The 13467-nt window shown below is 45.5% G+C and overlaps 1 protein-coding gene across 3 annotated transcripts in view; it reads right to left on the reverse strand.

The window, feature by feature from the left end:
• The window catches only part of DLGAP1 (DLG associated protein 1), a 928622-nt gene that overhangs the window by 382193 nt on the left and 532962 nt on the right, over positions 1 to 13467 (reverse strand). For all 3 annotated transcript variants that reach the window (XM_075314493.1, XM_075314492.1, XM_075314494.1), the window contains exon 5: positions 1425 to 1642. In XM_075314493.1, the coding sequence (XP_075170608.1) occupies positions 1425 to 1642 (218 nt within the window). The remainder of the gene's footprint in view (positions 1 to 1424; positions 1643 to 13467) is intronic.

Here is a 13467-nt window from a genome sequence, read left to right on the forward strand (position 1 = left end):
ACAAATAGAATTTTCATATAACATTCAAAAAAAATGTACGATTTCCATCAGTTATATATCAATGTGGCATGGTGCGTCATCCGTTTGTCTATTTCTATCACCTGTATATCAAATGCCTCTAGTGGGTCAACAATGATCAATGTCACTTTAACTCCTTAAGGACTGGGCAATATTTCATTCTTTTGTTTTTGTTTTTTCCTCCTCTTATTCCAAGAGCCATAACTGACCCCAAGATGTCATGACAACTCTTCGACGCCTCGCGATCACATCATGGGACCGCCAATGGGCACATGGAATGACAGTGAGATTTAACTGGTTAACAGCCTTATGCGTATCTCCGATTTATCCGTGGCTGTTAAAGGCACATGTCAGATGATAAGATCAGCCAACATGTGCAAGAAAAGTTGTGGACTCAGTGTGTGACCCCGCATCAAAGGCTGGGAGATGACCCATGACGTACATAGCACTTCAGGGGTCATTAGTGGGTTAAAGGGGTAGGCTCACAAAAACATTTATCACCTATCCACATGAAAGATGATAAATGTATGTGTGCTGGGTGGTCCATCTTATGGGAACCCCATTGATTGGAAGATTTTCTACAAAAATGCCATTGAGTTTCCCTATTGATCCATTAGTACCATTAGTATCCATTATACTCGGTAAACGAGTTGAGCCCATCCGAATGTCAAAATTCCCCCAAAAAAATTAAAGGAAAAAAATCTATTATAAAATTATATTTAAGGGAACCTATCAAACTTTTACTCCCCCCACATCTAACCTCCAAACCACTATATATGATTGTGTAGGTCTTTACACGATAAGCTTGTCTATCCCTCTATGACCCCAAAGCACTGCTCCAGGAGTGAGAAATGCTTATTTGGAAGATGTGACGATGAATTTCTAGTTTCTCAGACTCAGGGTGTATTTACAACCTAGCAGGTCCCTTCCCTGGCTTACTGACAGGTCAGTAGCCATGTACCAAAAACACAACCTGTCAATCAGCCATGGGAGTGTATGGCTAGTTCAGGAACACAGTAGAGGCTCAGAAGCCAGAAGTACATTGTCACACTTCAATGCACTTTCAGATAAAACTTTAAAACATGTTTTTTCACTGCTTGAGCAGTGCTATGGGGTCATAATGGGATTGAATGGCTTATCTTTTTAAGGACTACACAGTGTTAAAATGATTTTAGGTAGGTACATGTTTCGTCAAGGTTCCCTGTAAGAAATTCAATCCAATTGGTTTGTTTTTGCTTAGCATACATCATAACCTGTATGAAGGGTTATATATTAACTTTTTATATAATCAATATACAAATTTCAAGTTTTTCTTGTCATAAGTGCTAACTGCAGGGCGTCTATATGAGGGACAGATCCTGTCCCACAGGACATACCTTACAATGAAGACTAGAAAACTGTCTTACTTGAGAGTAGTGAGTTCTGTGAGTGATGGTTGCGTAGCCTTAAGGTAGCTCTCTCTTCGTGCTGCAATCTTTGGAGATGGCTTTGGGCTGTTTGTGTCGGAGTCTCCGCTGTCATCATCTCCCATGGCTTTGATGTAGCTGCCACTGCGCATTCGTCGACACGGAATCTCCTCTTCTTTGCTCTTGGGAGTATACCCACTCCATTCATCCTGAGGAACCTAAAAATCAAGAATAATGATTATAATGACTTAAAACCAAAATTCACTGTATAAGATAATAGCTCAGTGCAAAACTAACAATAATTATGGAAAAATAATACATTTAAGTCAATATTTTACACGCAAAGTAATGTTTGATACTTGTAGTATAGCATGGACCTGACATTGTATAAAATTCTTCATTGCTGGTAGAACATACAATACCAATGATATAACATATGTCAGTGGAACATTTTTGCTGTTATGCTTTCCATGAATAATCAATGGATAATTAACACATGTGTATTCAGAGATAAATGGTGCTATATAGACACCTCTTATTTCTGCCTGATGAAGCATCCTGTTGCTGATAGATTAGTAAGCCAAAGTCGGTAGTGGAAACAGAGAAACAGTAAAATGAAAAAAAAAAAATTCACTTGTTCCATCTGTAGGCTTCATTTAACCCTTTCCAGGCGTGGCCAATTTTCATTCTTAGGGGCACTTTGCACACTACGACATTGCAAGCCAATGCTGTGATGCCGTGCGTGATAGTCCCCACCCCCGTCGCAGCTGCGATATCATGGTGATAGCTGGCGTAGCGAACATTATTGCTACGGCAGCTTCACATGCACTCACCTGTCCTGCGACGTCGCTCTGGCTGGTGAACCGCCTCCTTATTAAGGGGGCGGGTCGTGCGGCGTCATAGCGACGTCACACGGCAGGCGGCCAATAGAAGCGGAGGGGCGGAGATGAGCGGGACATAAACATCCCACCCACCTCCTTCCTTTCGCATAGCCGGCGTGAGCCGCAGGACGCAGGTAGGAGATGTTCATCGCTCCTGCGGCTTCACACACAGCGATGTGTGCTGCCGCAGGAACGAGGAACAACATCGTAACATCGGTATTTCCCAATTCATGGAAATGCCGGACCCTACACCGATGATACAATAACGACGCTTTTACGCTCGTTAATCGTATCAAAAAGGATTTGCACACTAGGATATCGACTGCGACGCCAGATGTGCGTCACTTTCGATTTGACCCCACCGGCATCGCAGCTGCGATGGCGTAGTGTGCAAAGTGCCCCTTACACTTTCATTTTTCTTCCCCTTCTCCCAAGGTCCCTGTTTCCTGTACATGTGGAGTCCATTTCCACATATACTGGAGATGCGTTCACATCTAATTACTAATTAATAATTATATGTGTTGACTATTACACCTCTGTTTTGTCACATGGACCATGTGTCCGTGTGAGCCACAAGGAGACGTGTCCATTTTTTAGCATCAGCACAGATGATGAATAGGGCCATTAGAAGTCTATGAGTTTGGGAAATCCGTGTGACGTCATGTGCCGTCCGTGTGACACTGATCAGAATTAAATTATTTCAAGAAATTAAAGATTTTAAGATTTTATGTGTTAAAGATGTTCAATGATAGATAGATAGATAGCAAGACAGCTGGAGATAGGTAGGTAGATGCAGAGATAGATGGAGAAATAGATACATAATAGCTAATAGATACATTTTACAGCAATTTGCCAAGTAAATAAATAAATAAATAAATACATAAATAATAAATTGACATTGAGACCCCATTTCTGATAATCAGCCAAGGTAAAGCAGACACCTGTGAGCTGATATTATTAGGCAGCAAAGGTCCATGGTTATTGGGATCTTTGCAGCCTAAAATACCAGACCGCAGCTGCCGCAAAATTGGCACATCACATTAGATGTGCCAATTCTGATGCTTCGCCTTGGCTTTTCCAATGAACAAAGTCTATGATTCCGATGAACAAAGTCTATGAAGCATTGCTCTGACACCCCATAGACTTTGCTAATAGGCAATTCCGAGTCATGCTGCAATGCATGAAACCAGACATTTTTGATGAGTGGTGACATCATTATCATTATTGCTTCTCAGGGTTGCACCAGGTCACGATGTGCTGTGTGAGACTTGGCGCCTCGGAAGAATGATGACATGAGTGTTATTGCTCATCATAGTCGCTAAGTCACTCACAGCTCAGCATGATTCAGAGTGACCTCATGACCGAGTGACCCTGAATAGTGGTAACATTACTGATGTCACTGTTCATCAGAGGAACTGGATCTCATTCAGCACAGCGTGACCTGGAATTGCATTTAAATAAAGTCTACAGAGTGTTAGAATGATGCTTCATAGACTTTAATTGTCGGAATCCCTGGACTACATCTCACCAGTTGGGAAGTTTTGTTTCTTTTCAATGAAATGGTGAACAAGGGTAGAGCCCCCGTCACACATAGCGAGATCGCTGAAACGTCACAGGTTTTGGGATGTATCAGCGACCTCGTTAGCGATATCGCCATGTGTGAAAAGCAGCAGCGAGCGGGCCCCTGCTGTGAAGTCGCTGATCGTGACAAAACGATCAGGATCATTTTTTACTTGTTGGTCTCCCGCTGTACAGCACGCATCAGCGTGTTTGACGGCAGGAGACCAACGAGCGCCCGTTCTGAGTAAGCAGGGAGCCGTTGTTACACAGGTCGCTGGTGGCTGATCTCTGATCGCTGTGGAGATCTGCCTGATTGACAGCTCACCAGCGACCATGTAGCGACGTTCCAGCGGTCCCTGCCAGGTCGGATTGCTGGTCAGATCACTGGTGCGTCGCTATGTGTAACGGGACCCTAAGTGTCTTGTTTTATTTCTCTGGGTATGTTTGTTTTTTAGATATCCTTTTTTGGACTACGACAGATCCTGTGGACTAGAGCAGATTCCCTGGACTACGGCGGAGCTGCTTGTTTTGAGATTTTTTTTACAAAATTTTAAAGTATGGAAAGTTTCAAAATAAATCATTTTTTCGTGTGTGTGTGTCTTTTTTTTTTTTTAGTTAGTAATGGTAATGTCTGATACACACCTTTCCATTACACACACCAGAGCTTGATACCAGTTGACACTATACAGCTGACATCAACCCCATAAAAAATTACCCACCGCACCTGGGCTGGTATTTAGGCTGAGAAGGGCCCAATAATCATGGACCTTGCCCGCCTTATAACACCAGTCCACAATTAACTGCATTTTCCTTTGCTGGTTTTCAAAAATTGGGAAGGACCCAATGTTGTTTTTTCTTTCAATTACTGTATTTATTTCTTTGGTTAATAGCTGTATAATCTATCTATCTATCTATCCATCCATCCATCCATCCATCCATCCATCCATCCATCCATCCATTTATATGAAATGTGCTACACATGCTTTTTTTTAATTAATTGTATTCATTTTACCATTTAATGTACTGGAAAACAGAAAATACATTTGAAGGGTGGTGAAATGGCAAGAAAACTAAATTTTGACATTTTGGGGGGGTTTGTTTTTAGTTGAGTGGTAAAAAAGAGTAGGCAACATGATTCTTCAGATCTGTACAATGACAGCGATAACAAACTTGTAATTTATATATTTTTTTTTAGTATTAAAAAAAAAGGTCAGACATTTGTAAAGAAATAATGTTTGGCGTGGCCATTTGTTGTGGAAATGTAGTGCCCCACGGGACCTGCAGGGCTACTTGGCACCGGGCCAGTGGTATTTGGGGTTGCTGTGAATGGCTTGACCTGGCTCCATGGCCCCGTCGGCTACATCAAAACAGGGTTGTAAGGTGACGGGTAATAGGGGATGGGGGTTTTCTTTGCAGCGCCACCCGTGGTGTGCGGCCAGGGATTAGCCGCCGCTGCGAGATGTCGCTCTTCTCCGGGGCTGATGGCAACGCAGCTCAGATAGTCCAGCTCCTCACAGGTGGAGCGAGCCCCAGGGAAAACAGTGGTCACAGGGGAAGGGCCATTGGTGCCAAAGCGTGGTGTGGTGGCGCCGGCAATAAGAGGCTGAGGCAGCGGTTGTGGTTCCAGGTCTTTTACTCACAGTTCGTGTGCTGCACCCTCGGAGTACCGGGGGTCATCGCCGTGATTGGCCCCGGCAATCCCGGATGAATCAGAGGTCACCACCGGTGTTGTGAAGCGTGTCAGACCTTCCTCCATTGTGCGCTGTAGTGTGGATTCCCATGGCGTGAAGCTACTTGGGGACCCCAGTGTCCTTGGCTTTAATTGCCGTCCTGTACGCAGCCAGCGCGAAACTTGTTATGGACCCGACAGTGGCCGTGGCTCCTGTCTCTATATGCTGCTGGTACCCCAGGACAGTTGGTGGTGGGCAATGGGACGTGAAATCTCCCTTCCCTGCAGATTCTGGTAGTCCAACTTGAAGTATGTTCTACCCTAGGGCTTCTGCACCCTGCCTGGCGTCGACCCAAAGGGGCTGTTGGGGATCACCCTTCGGCTACCGTGTTGCTCCTCTGTCTCACAGCTCCACTCGGTAGTCTCCTGCTTCTCTCTCAGTCTGCCCGGTACCCAGTCGGCCCCTCTGGAGGGAGCCGTTCGGCATCCCCCCAGAGGCCTTGCTGTTCACTTTCTCAAGCTGTTCTCTCCTGAAACTGTTCTGAAGTGAAACTCTGTGTGCTCATTCAGTTCCCCAAGTAGCCACCACCTTCCTGATGACTCACCAGTGCTGGGAAAAACCCGTTGCTATGGTGCCCACCTGTGTTGTGAAACTGCTGGCTGGCTGTGTTGTATAAGCCATGAGCACAGGATGTTGTTTAAGCTAGAAAACACCAATGGTTAACCTCTTCTTACCCGGATGAGCATTGCACCTTAAGACAGATGCAATACCCTGTGGCAACTGAGCCCAGGGGCGCCACAGAAGCATCATACTGTGAGGGGGACAGAGGGGTGGTATATGGAGCATCATATTATTAGGGTAGCATCATACCATGGGGGGATCATCATATCATGCAGGGAAGCGCTGTGGGGGGCATCATATTGTGTTTAGGAATCATATTGTCTGAGGGCTGATGGGGGAATGAACTGTGGGAGCACTATACTTTGTGTGGGGGGGATGTACTGTTTGGGCCCTGAATGAGGTATCATACTGTATGAGAATACAACTGGACTTTACTAGGAGCAATATTTCTGTGTGAGCACAGATAAAGGACTGGGAGAAGATAAGCATTTTCCTTAGCAAAAAATAAAATTTACTACAGTGCATTTAGAGGGGGGTCACAGTATATGTCCCTCTTTGCTGTCTTTTAAAGATTGAAGGTATGAAAATGGCTAACAGTTCAAAGCCTAAACTTACAGTGAATAAACTGAGTACTGACAACAATTACCAACTATGGAAGTTTAATATAGATATTTTACAGTCCAGAGATGACTTGTGGGTCAGAGTGACCACAGATAATAATCAGCAATGGGAAAAGAAAAATAAACTAGAGCCATTATTATCCTAGTGGATGGCAATCAAGTGACCTACATATGACATGATAACACACTTAGAGGAATGGGGATCACACTGAAAAATCTACATGAGAGATTCACTAAAATAGCAAGTTATATCTGCTATTAACTGTACAAAGTGAGACTCAGTAAAGAAATGGATATGCAGGAGCACATAAATGCAGTGGCGTAGCAACTGCTTTTGCCACCTGGGGCGGTCGTCAAATTTGCCACCTTCCTCCGTTGGCCATCGATAATCCAGAATATATATAACTTGGGTATCTTGGTTATTGGGTGACGGATGGAGGGGGGCAGCGGCTGATGGGGAGAGCAGTGACGTATGAAGGGGCAGTGGCTGATGTAGAGAGCGGTGGCGTATGAAGGGGGGCAGTGGCTGATGGGGAGAGCGGTGGTGGATGCAGGGGGGCAGTGGCTGATGGGGAGAGTGGTGGTGGATGCAGGGGGCAGCAGCTGATGGGAAGAGCGGTGGCGGATGGAGGGGGGCAGCAAATGGAGGAGGGCAGTGGCAGATCGGAGGCAGTAGCGGCGGTGGATCGGGGGTGGTGACTACTGCTGCTGTGGCGACCGCGTGGCTGAAAGGGGGCAGTGGCGGGAGTGGCGGTGGATCGGGGGCTGATCTGGGGCAGCGGTGGATCGGGAGCACTTACCAAATGTCACTTGCAGGGATCACTGTCCTTAGCTTTCACGGATAACGTGAAGCTGAGGGGAGTGGTCACCTACAGGTCACTGGCCCCAGATCCAAGGTGATTTGAGTGATCGGTCACAAGGCCGATCTCTCCAATCAGAGCTGGGGGTGGGTGAAACAAAGTTCACCCAGCTCCAGCCAGTGATCAGTGCTATAGCTGCACTGATCATGGCTGAATTTCAGTGGTTGGCTGAAATATCACAGTGGCTGTGATTGGCTGAGCGGCATTTGTCAGCCAATCACAGCCTCCGTAGGTCCGGGGGGAGACACCAACCCTCCTGAGGTCAGGCAGAGGTCCCCTCCTCCCCCGAATCTAAGGTTTTTGCACACCGATCATAGCTACCGAGGCTCCGGGGCCGCGATTTCGCCATGACGTACTGGGTACGTCATGGGTCGTTAAGTACCAGGTCACAATGACGTACCCAGTATGTCATGTGTCGTTAAGAAGTTAATAAACAATTATTATTTCTTCTATGTTTTTCTATTTTTTACCCCCAAAATGCTGCCCCCTGACACGTGCCGCCTGGGGCGGACCGACCCCTCCGCCCCCCCTTTTCTATGCCACTGCATAATGGTGAAAGCGTTCATATAATTAATTAGAAGAGGATATAAAAGACAGCCATATTGCAGTTTTCTGACCCATACAGTGCACTGATTAATGCACTAGAGAAAAGTCTTTGACACGAGTATTTAACACAAGTAATTGCACACACCACGGTAGTAGATAAATACCAGAGACAAAAAGGAACTTGTGCAGGATTCCACATAAAGCGGTGGATATCAGGTTAGGGATGAGAAACTGTAACGTTCGGGGGGCATAAAGAAAACGGGTTGTTCGGGTCCCGGACCCGTACACAAAATTTTACCTATGCATCTAGTTACTGCTCTGGTTTGTCATCCAAATAAAGCTTTTGCAAAGGCTTCAGAGCAGTGAATCAGCAAGCTTTTCTGGTATGGGCACTTCCAGCCCCATCACAGCCATGTCAAGTATTGGCATGGTGTAGTTGGCCAGCACAGCACTGTGAAAAAGATAATAATAATTTAAAAAAAATGACGTGGGCTACTGTCTTATTTTTGATAACCAGTGTGGGTAAACCAGACGGCTATGGGCTGCAATCTCCAGTGGTCTGCTTTACTGTGGCTTGTTCTCAAAAATAGAGGGGATCCCACGCTGTATTTTAAAATAACTTAAATAAGTAATTAAAAAAAAAATGGTGTGGGGTCTTGGCTATTATTTATAAACAGACAGCTGAGGGTTGGTATTATCAAGGTGGGAAGAGCCATGGATTTTGTCCCCTCCCAGTTTGAAAATAGCAGCCAGCAGCCACCCAGCATCACATTAAATGCACCAATTCTGGTGCTTTACCCATCTCATCTGGGGTGCCCAGGTACGGTGGCAATCGGAGTAATATATAGGGTTAATGACAGCTGTGATTTGTCAAAAATCACAGCTGCTGTCAAGCCTCAGGTTAGCAATGGGAAGTTGTCTATGAGACCCCTCCATTACAAATCCTGTAAGTCAAAAGAAATAGACACAGGAAAAATCCTTTATTTGAAAAAAAAACCCAAAACACACCCTTTTTCACCCCTTTATTAACCCTCAAAACACCCCTGCAGGTCTGACGTATTCCATACGATGTCCCACGATGATCCCCAGCCCTGTTACATCCAAAAGTTGCAGTGCTGGAAAACGTGACCTCTCACTGCAGCTCCTGAGACACACTGAGGGCAGCGGTGGAGCCCCCGGCACCAAATGTAACCTCAACTGAACCCACTGCCGGATTGCTGGACTGCTCTGCTGCCATGTGACACAATCCGACAGTTCAGCAATCCAACAGCAAGTTTAGCAGAGGTCACAGTTGGCGGCTCACATAGCACACAGGAGATCATGGGAATCACCAACTGCGACCTCAGCTAAACATGCTGCTGGATTGCTGGACAGGCGGATTGAGTGACATGGCAACAGAGCAGTCAGGCAATGGGATACTGATGGTCACACTTGGTACTGTGGGAGCCCAGCTATGAACTTTACTGAACTGAGTAACGTCACCGCTTCTCACAGCTATGGACTCCCCAGCTGCCGTCAGTTTGTCCCAGAGTGAGTGGTCACATTTTCTGTCACTGCAGCCTCTGGATGTAACAGATCCAGGAATCATTGTGTGGCATTGTGTGGATTATGTCAGACCTACATGGGTGTTTAGGGGGTTCATAAATGGGTGAATGACGGTGTGTGTGTTTCTTATTTCAAATAAAGGATTTTTCTGTGTTTGTTTCTTTTGACTTACAAGGTTAGTAAAGGGGGTGTCTCATACACATTTCCCCATTGCTAATGTAGGGCTTGATGGCAGCTGTGATGTTTGACAGCTGTCATCAACCCCATATATTACCCCAATTTCCACAGCATCAGGGCAATTGGGGAGAGCCAGGTAAAGAGCCAGAATTGGTGCATCTAAAGGGTGCATCACTTCTGGGGCAACTGTAGGCTGCTATTTTCAGGCTGGGATGGGGAAAAAAAATCCTGGCTCTTCAAGAATGATAATACCAGTCCCCAACTGTCAGCTTTATCTTGGCTGATTATACAAAATGCTGGGAGCCGAACAATGTTTTTTAAAATTAAATTGTTTAAATAATTTAAAAAAAAACCCGCATGGGGTGCCTTTTATTTTTGATAACCAACCATGGTAAAGCAGACAGCTGGGGGAGGCAGCCTATAGCCATCTGGTTTACCAGCGCTGGTTATCAAAATGAGGACAGGAACCCATGCCATTTTTAAATTATTTATTTATTTTTACACTACAATACTGCAAACTGGTCTGCAACCAATCACAGACACCGACACAGAGGGTGGACGGCTTGAGTAGCAGTCTGCAATCAATCATATATGCTGGCACAGAGGGTGAACAGAGAAAGCAGTGAATATTTATGAAGTTTAATGAGTGGGCCCAAAAAAGAGCCTGACTGCTGTGTTATCGTCCAGGAAACAGTGCAAAACATGGTATGTATAAATGTCCTGCTCTTACCCCATTTTGCTTCATTTGCAGTCCCAGTAGCCCTTACTATAACCATTTTAAATCCATTTTACAGCACAGAACTTTGGGTCACCATTGTCTTGTATGGGGATCATTGTCTAGGTTCAAGTTCAGGTCAAGTTTGGATCCAGAGCCAAACTTTTTTTTCAAGTCCGTGTGAATTCAGTGAACCTGAATATCCACGGATTCGCTCATTGCTTTTCTGACCTTGTATAGAGACAAGGTCACAAAAGAAGAAACCTAAAGCATGTTTTGGATGCCTCAGACAGGGACAAAAAGACTTTACAACACAGCAACAGAAACAATGTTCAAAAGGAACTAAACAAAAGGTTAAAGCTACAATTTGGGATCCATTTGCATTTATACGTAATGGCACCTTTAAAGTGACAAATAATAATGGCTTGGTGGATCAACACTGCAGCAACAAGTCACAAGACAAGTGATAAAAGCTTTTCACAGAACTTTAAAAGGAAATAATCGATCTTGCTGATGGAAGAAGAATAAATGCAGAAGGCGCTGAACATGATATCGTCATGTGCGCCGGTAAAAAACGGACAGAATTTAGCCATAACAGTAAAAGAGGTGTTGTATGTTTCCAGACTAGGAAGATGACTGTTATCAGTAAAGCACAAGAAAAGACAACTAAAAAACTAAAATTTCCTGGATGGAGAATCTCAATACAATAAAGGAAAAGGTGAGACAAAGCACACATGGACACAATGGAGGTATCCATAAGTAACATAGACAACTGAGAAAAAGACATCCAGAAAGCATTAAGAAACTGCAAAAATAGAAGCTAAATAGGATTGAATGGAGTCCATTTATCCAAATATTGTGAGATGGGAAATGCTGCAATAAATCCAAGGGCACCACTTCCTAAAGACAGTCAGAAGATAGCGTCACAACCGCTTGATCTAATACACCATGACAGTTACATGTAATACAGAATCCGAAAACCTCAGACAGGCATAGTTACTATTTTCAGTAGCATTACTTTTACGGAAGATCTGAAAGATAATGTGATGTAATAACTGAAACTAATAAAAGAAGAGTAAATTGACAGTGATCTGACTACATGTGAATAAATGGCAGCACAAGCCCAATCACAAAGGAGCAGAAACACCAAACCCAGATCCAGAACCAAGGTGTTTTCACAACAAAAAACAAAAGTAAACCACACATATATCTCCAGTATAAAGCAAGTAATGTATATGAAACCACATCTTAGGAGAGGAAGCCAATAAATGAATAAAAGCTGCAGAAGAAGTCAAATTCACATGAAACAACCAAGGATGTCCAACTTTCACACATATAGAAAAAAACATTTCCCAACGGATCATAAAGAACAAAGAGTTTTGGACTTGCAACGCTGCCCATCTAAGGACATGACTGTGGATATTTTTGCAGAACTATTAAAGGCATTATCCGGCTTATTTTGCTTATTTTTGTTTATTTCACTATTGGACTGTATAGGGGCAGGTAGGTAGATAGCAACTACGTACCTGCGCTGCTGTGAGGCCCTCTCCCCAGGCTCAGAGCGATCATCTGATTGTTCCTTTGATGTCACGTTGTCAGGGGCAGAAGCTTATAGATGGACATCACAGCCAACGTCATATAGCCGCCCTGCTGGGCATGTACAGTGCATCGGAGATTCCCCCCACCCTTCCCCCCACCCTCCCGATATTCTGTACTCTCCCTCGTATCCTCCCACGCCACTGCTATGGTGCCTGTGAGCTGGCGCAGTGCTCCTTTTCATCATTGTCCTGCTGGTGTCTGAGCTCTCTGACAGCTCAGCACAGCATTGACGTTATTCCTGTGCTGAGATGTGCAGAGCACAGACAGCGTGCAAATGAGGAGCAGCGACGGGGACCAAGGAGAGGTGAGTATGTATTTATTCACTACACGGTGGGGACGCATAATGGCTGCAGAGCACTATGTGGGGGGCTGCAAAGCGCTATGTGGGGGGGTGCAGAGCGCTATGTGGGAGGTGCAGAGCGCTATGTGGGGCCTGCAGAGTGCTATGGGGGTGCAGAGCACTATGTGGGGGGCTGCAGAGAGTATGTAGGGGGGTGCAGAGCGCTATGTCAGGGGTGCAGAGCACTATGTGGGGGCTACAGAGCACTATATGGGGGAACAGAGTGCTATGTAGGGGGTGCAGAGCGCTATGTGAGGGAGTGCAAAGCGCTATGTGGGGGTGCAGAGCACTATGTGAGGGAGCACAGAGCGCTATGTGAGGGAGTGCAGAGCGCTATGTGGAGGGTGCAGAGCGCTATGTGGGAGGTGCAGAACGCTATGTGGGGCCTGCAGAGTGCTATGGGGTACAGAGTGCTATTTGGGGCCTGTAGAGTGCTATATGGGGGGGTGTAGAGCGCTATGTGGGGGGTGCAGAGCGCTACATGGGGGGTGTACAGCGCTATGTGGGAGGGTGCAGAGTGCTATGTGAGGTGTGAAGAGTGCTATGTGGGGCCTGCAGAGCACCATGTGGGCCTGCAGAGCGCTATGTGGGGGGGGGGTGCAGACCACTATGTGGGGGGTGCAGAGTGCTATTTGGGGGGGTGCAGAGCTCTATGTGGGGAGGTGCAGAGCACTATGTGGGGCTGTTATTTCCAATGCTGGATTGATGAGAGGTCAGTGCTGGGCTGAATACTGACAGCCAATGAGTGTGCTGAGGGCATATGTTCATGGCAGTAATGCAGATTCCATTTTTCATATTTTCACTCATATATAGCTATTGGATTTTTCATGTCAGTATTCACATAGCAGTTTCTGCTTTTCATATATTCCCCTTACATAGTCGCTGGTGTGCATACCTTCTCTCCATATA

Source organism: Anomaloglossus baeobatrachus, chromosome 6 (genome assembly GCF_048569485.1).
Source record: "Anomaloglossus baeobatrachus isolate aAnoBae1 chromosome 6, aAnoBae1.hap1, whole genome shotgun sequence".
In the NCBI taxonomy this organism is placed as follows: Eukaryota; Metazoa; Chordata; class Amphibia; order Anura; family Aromobatidae; genus Anomaloglossus; species Anomaloglossus baeobatrachus.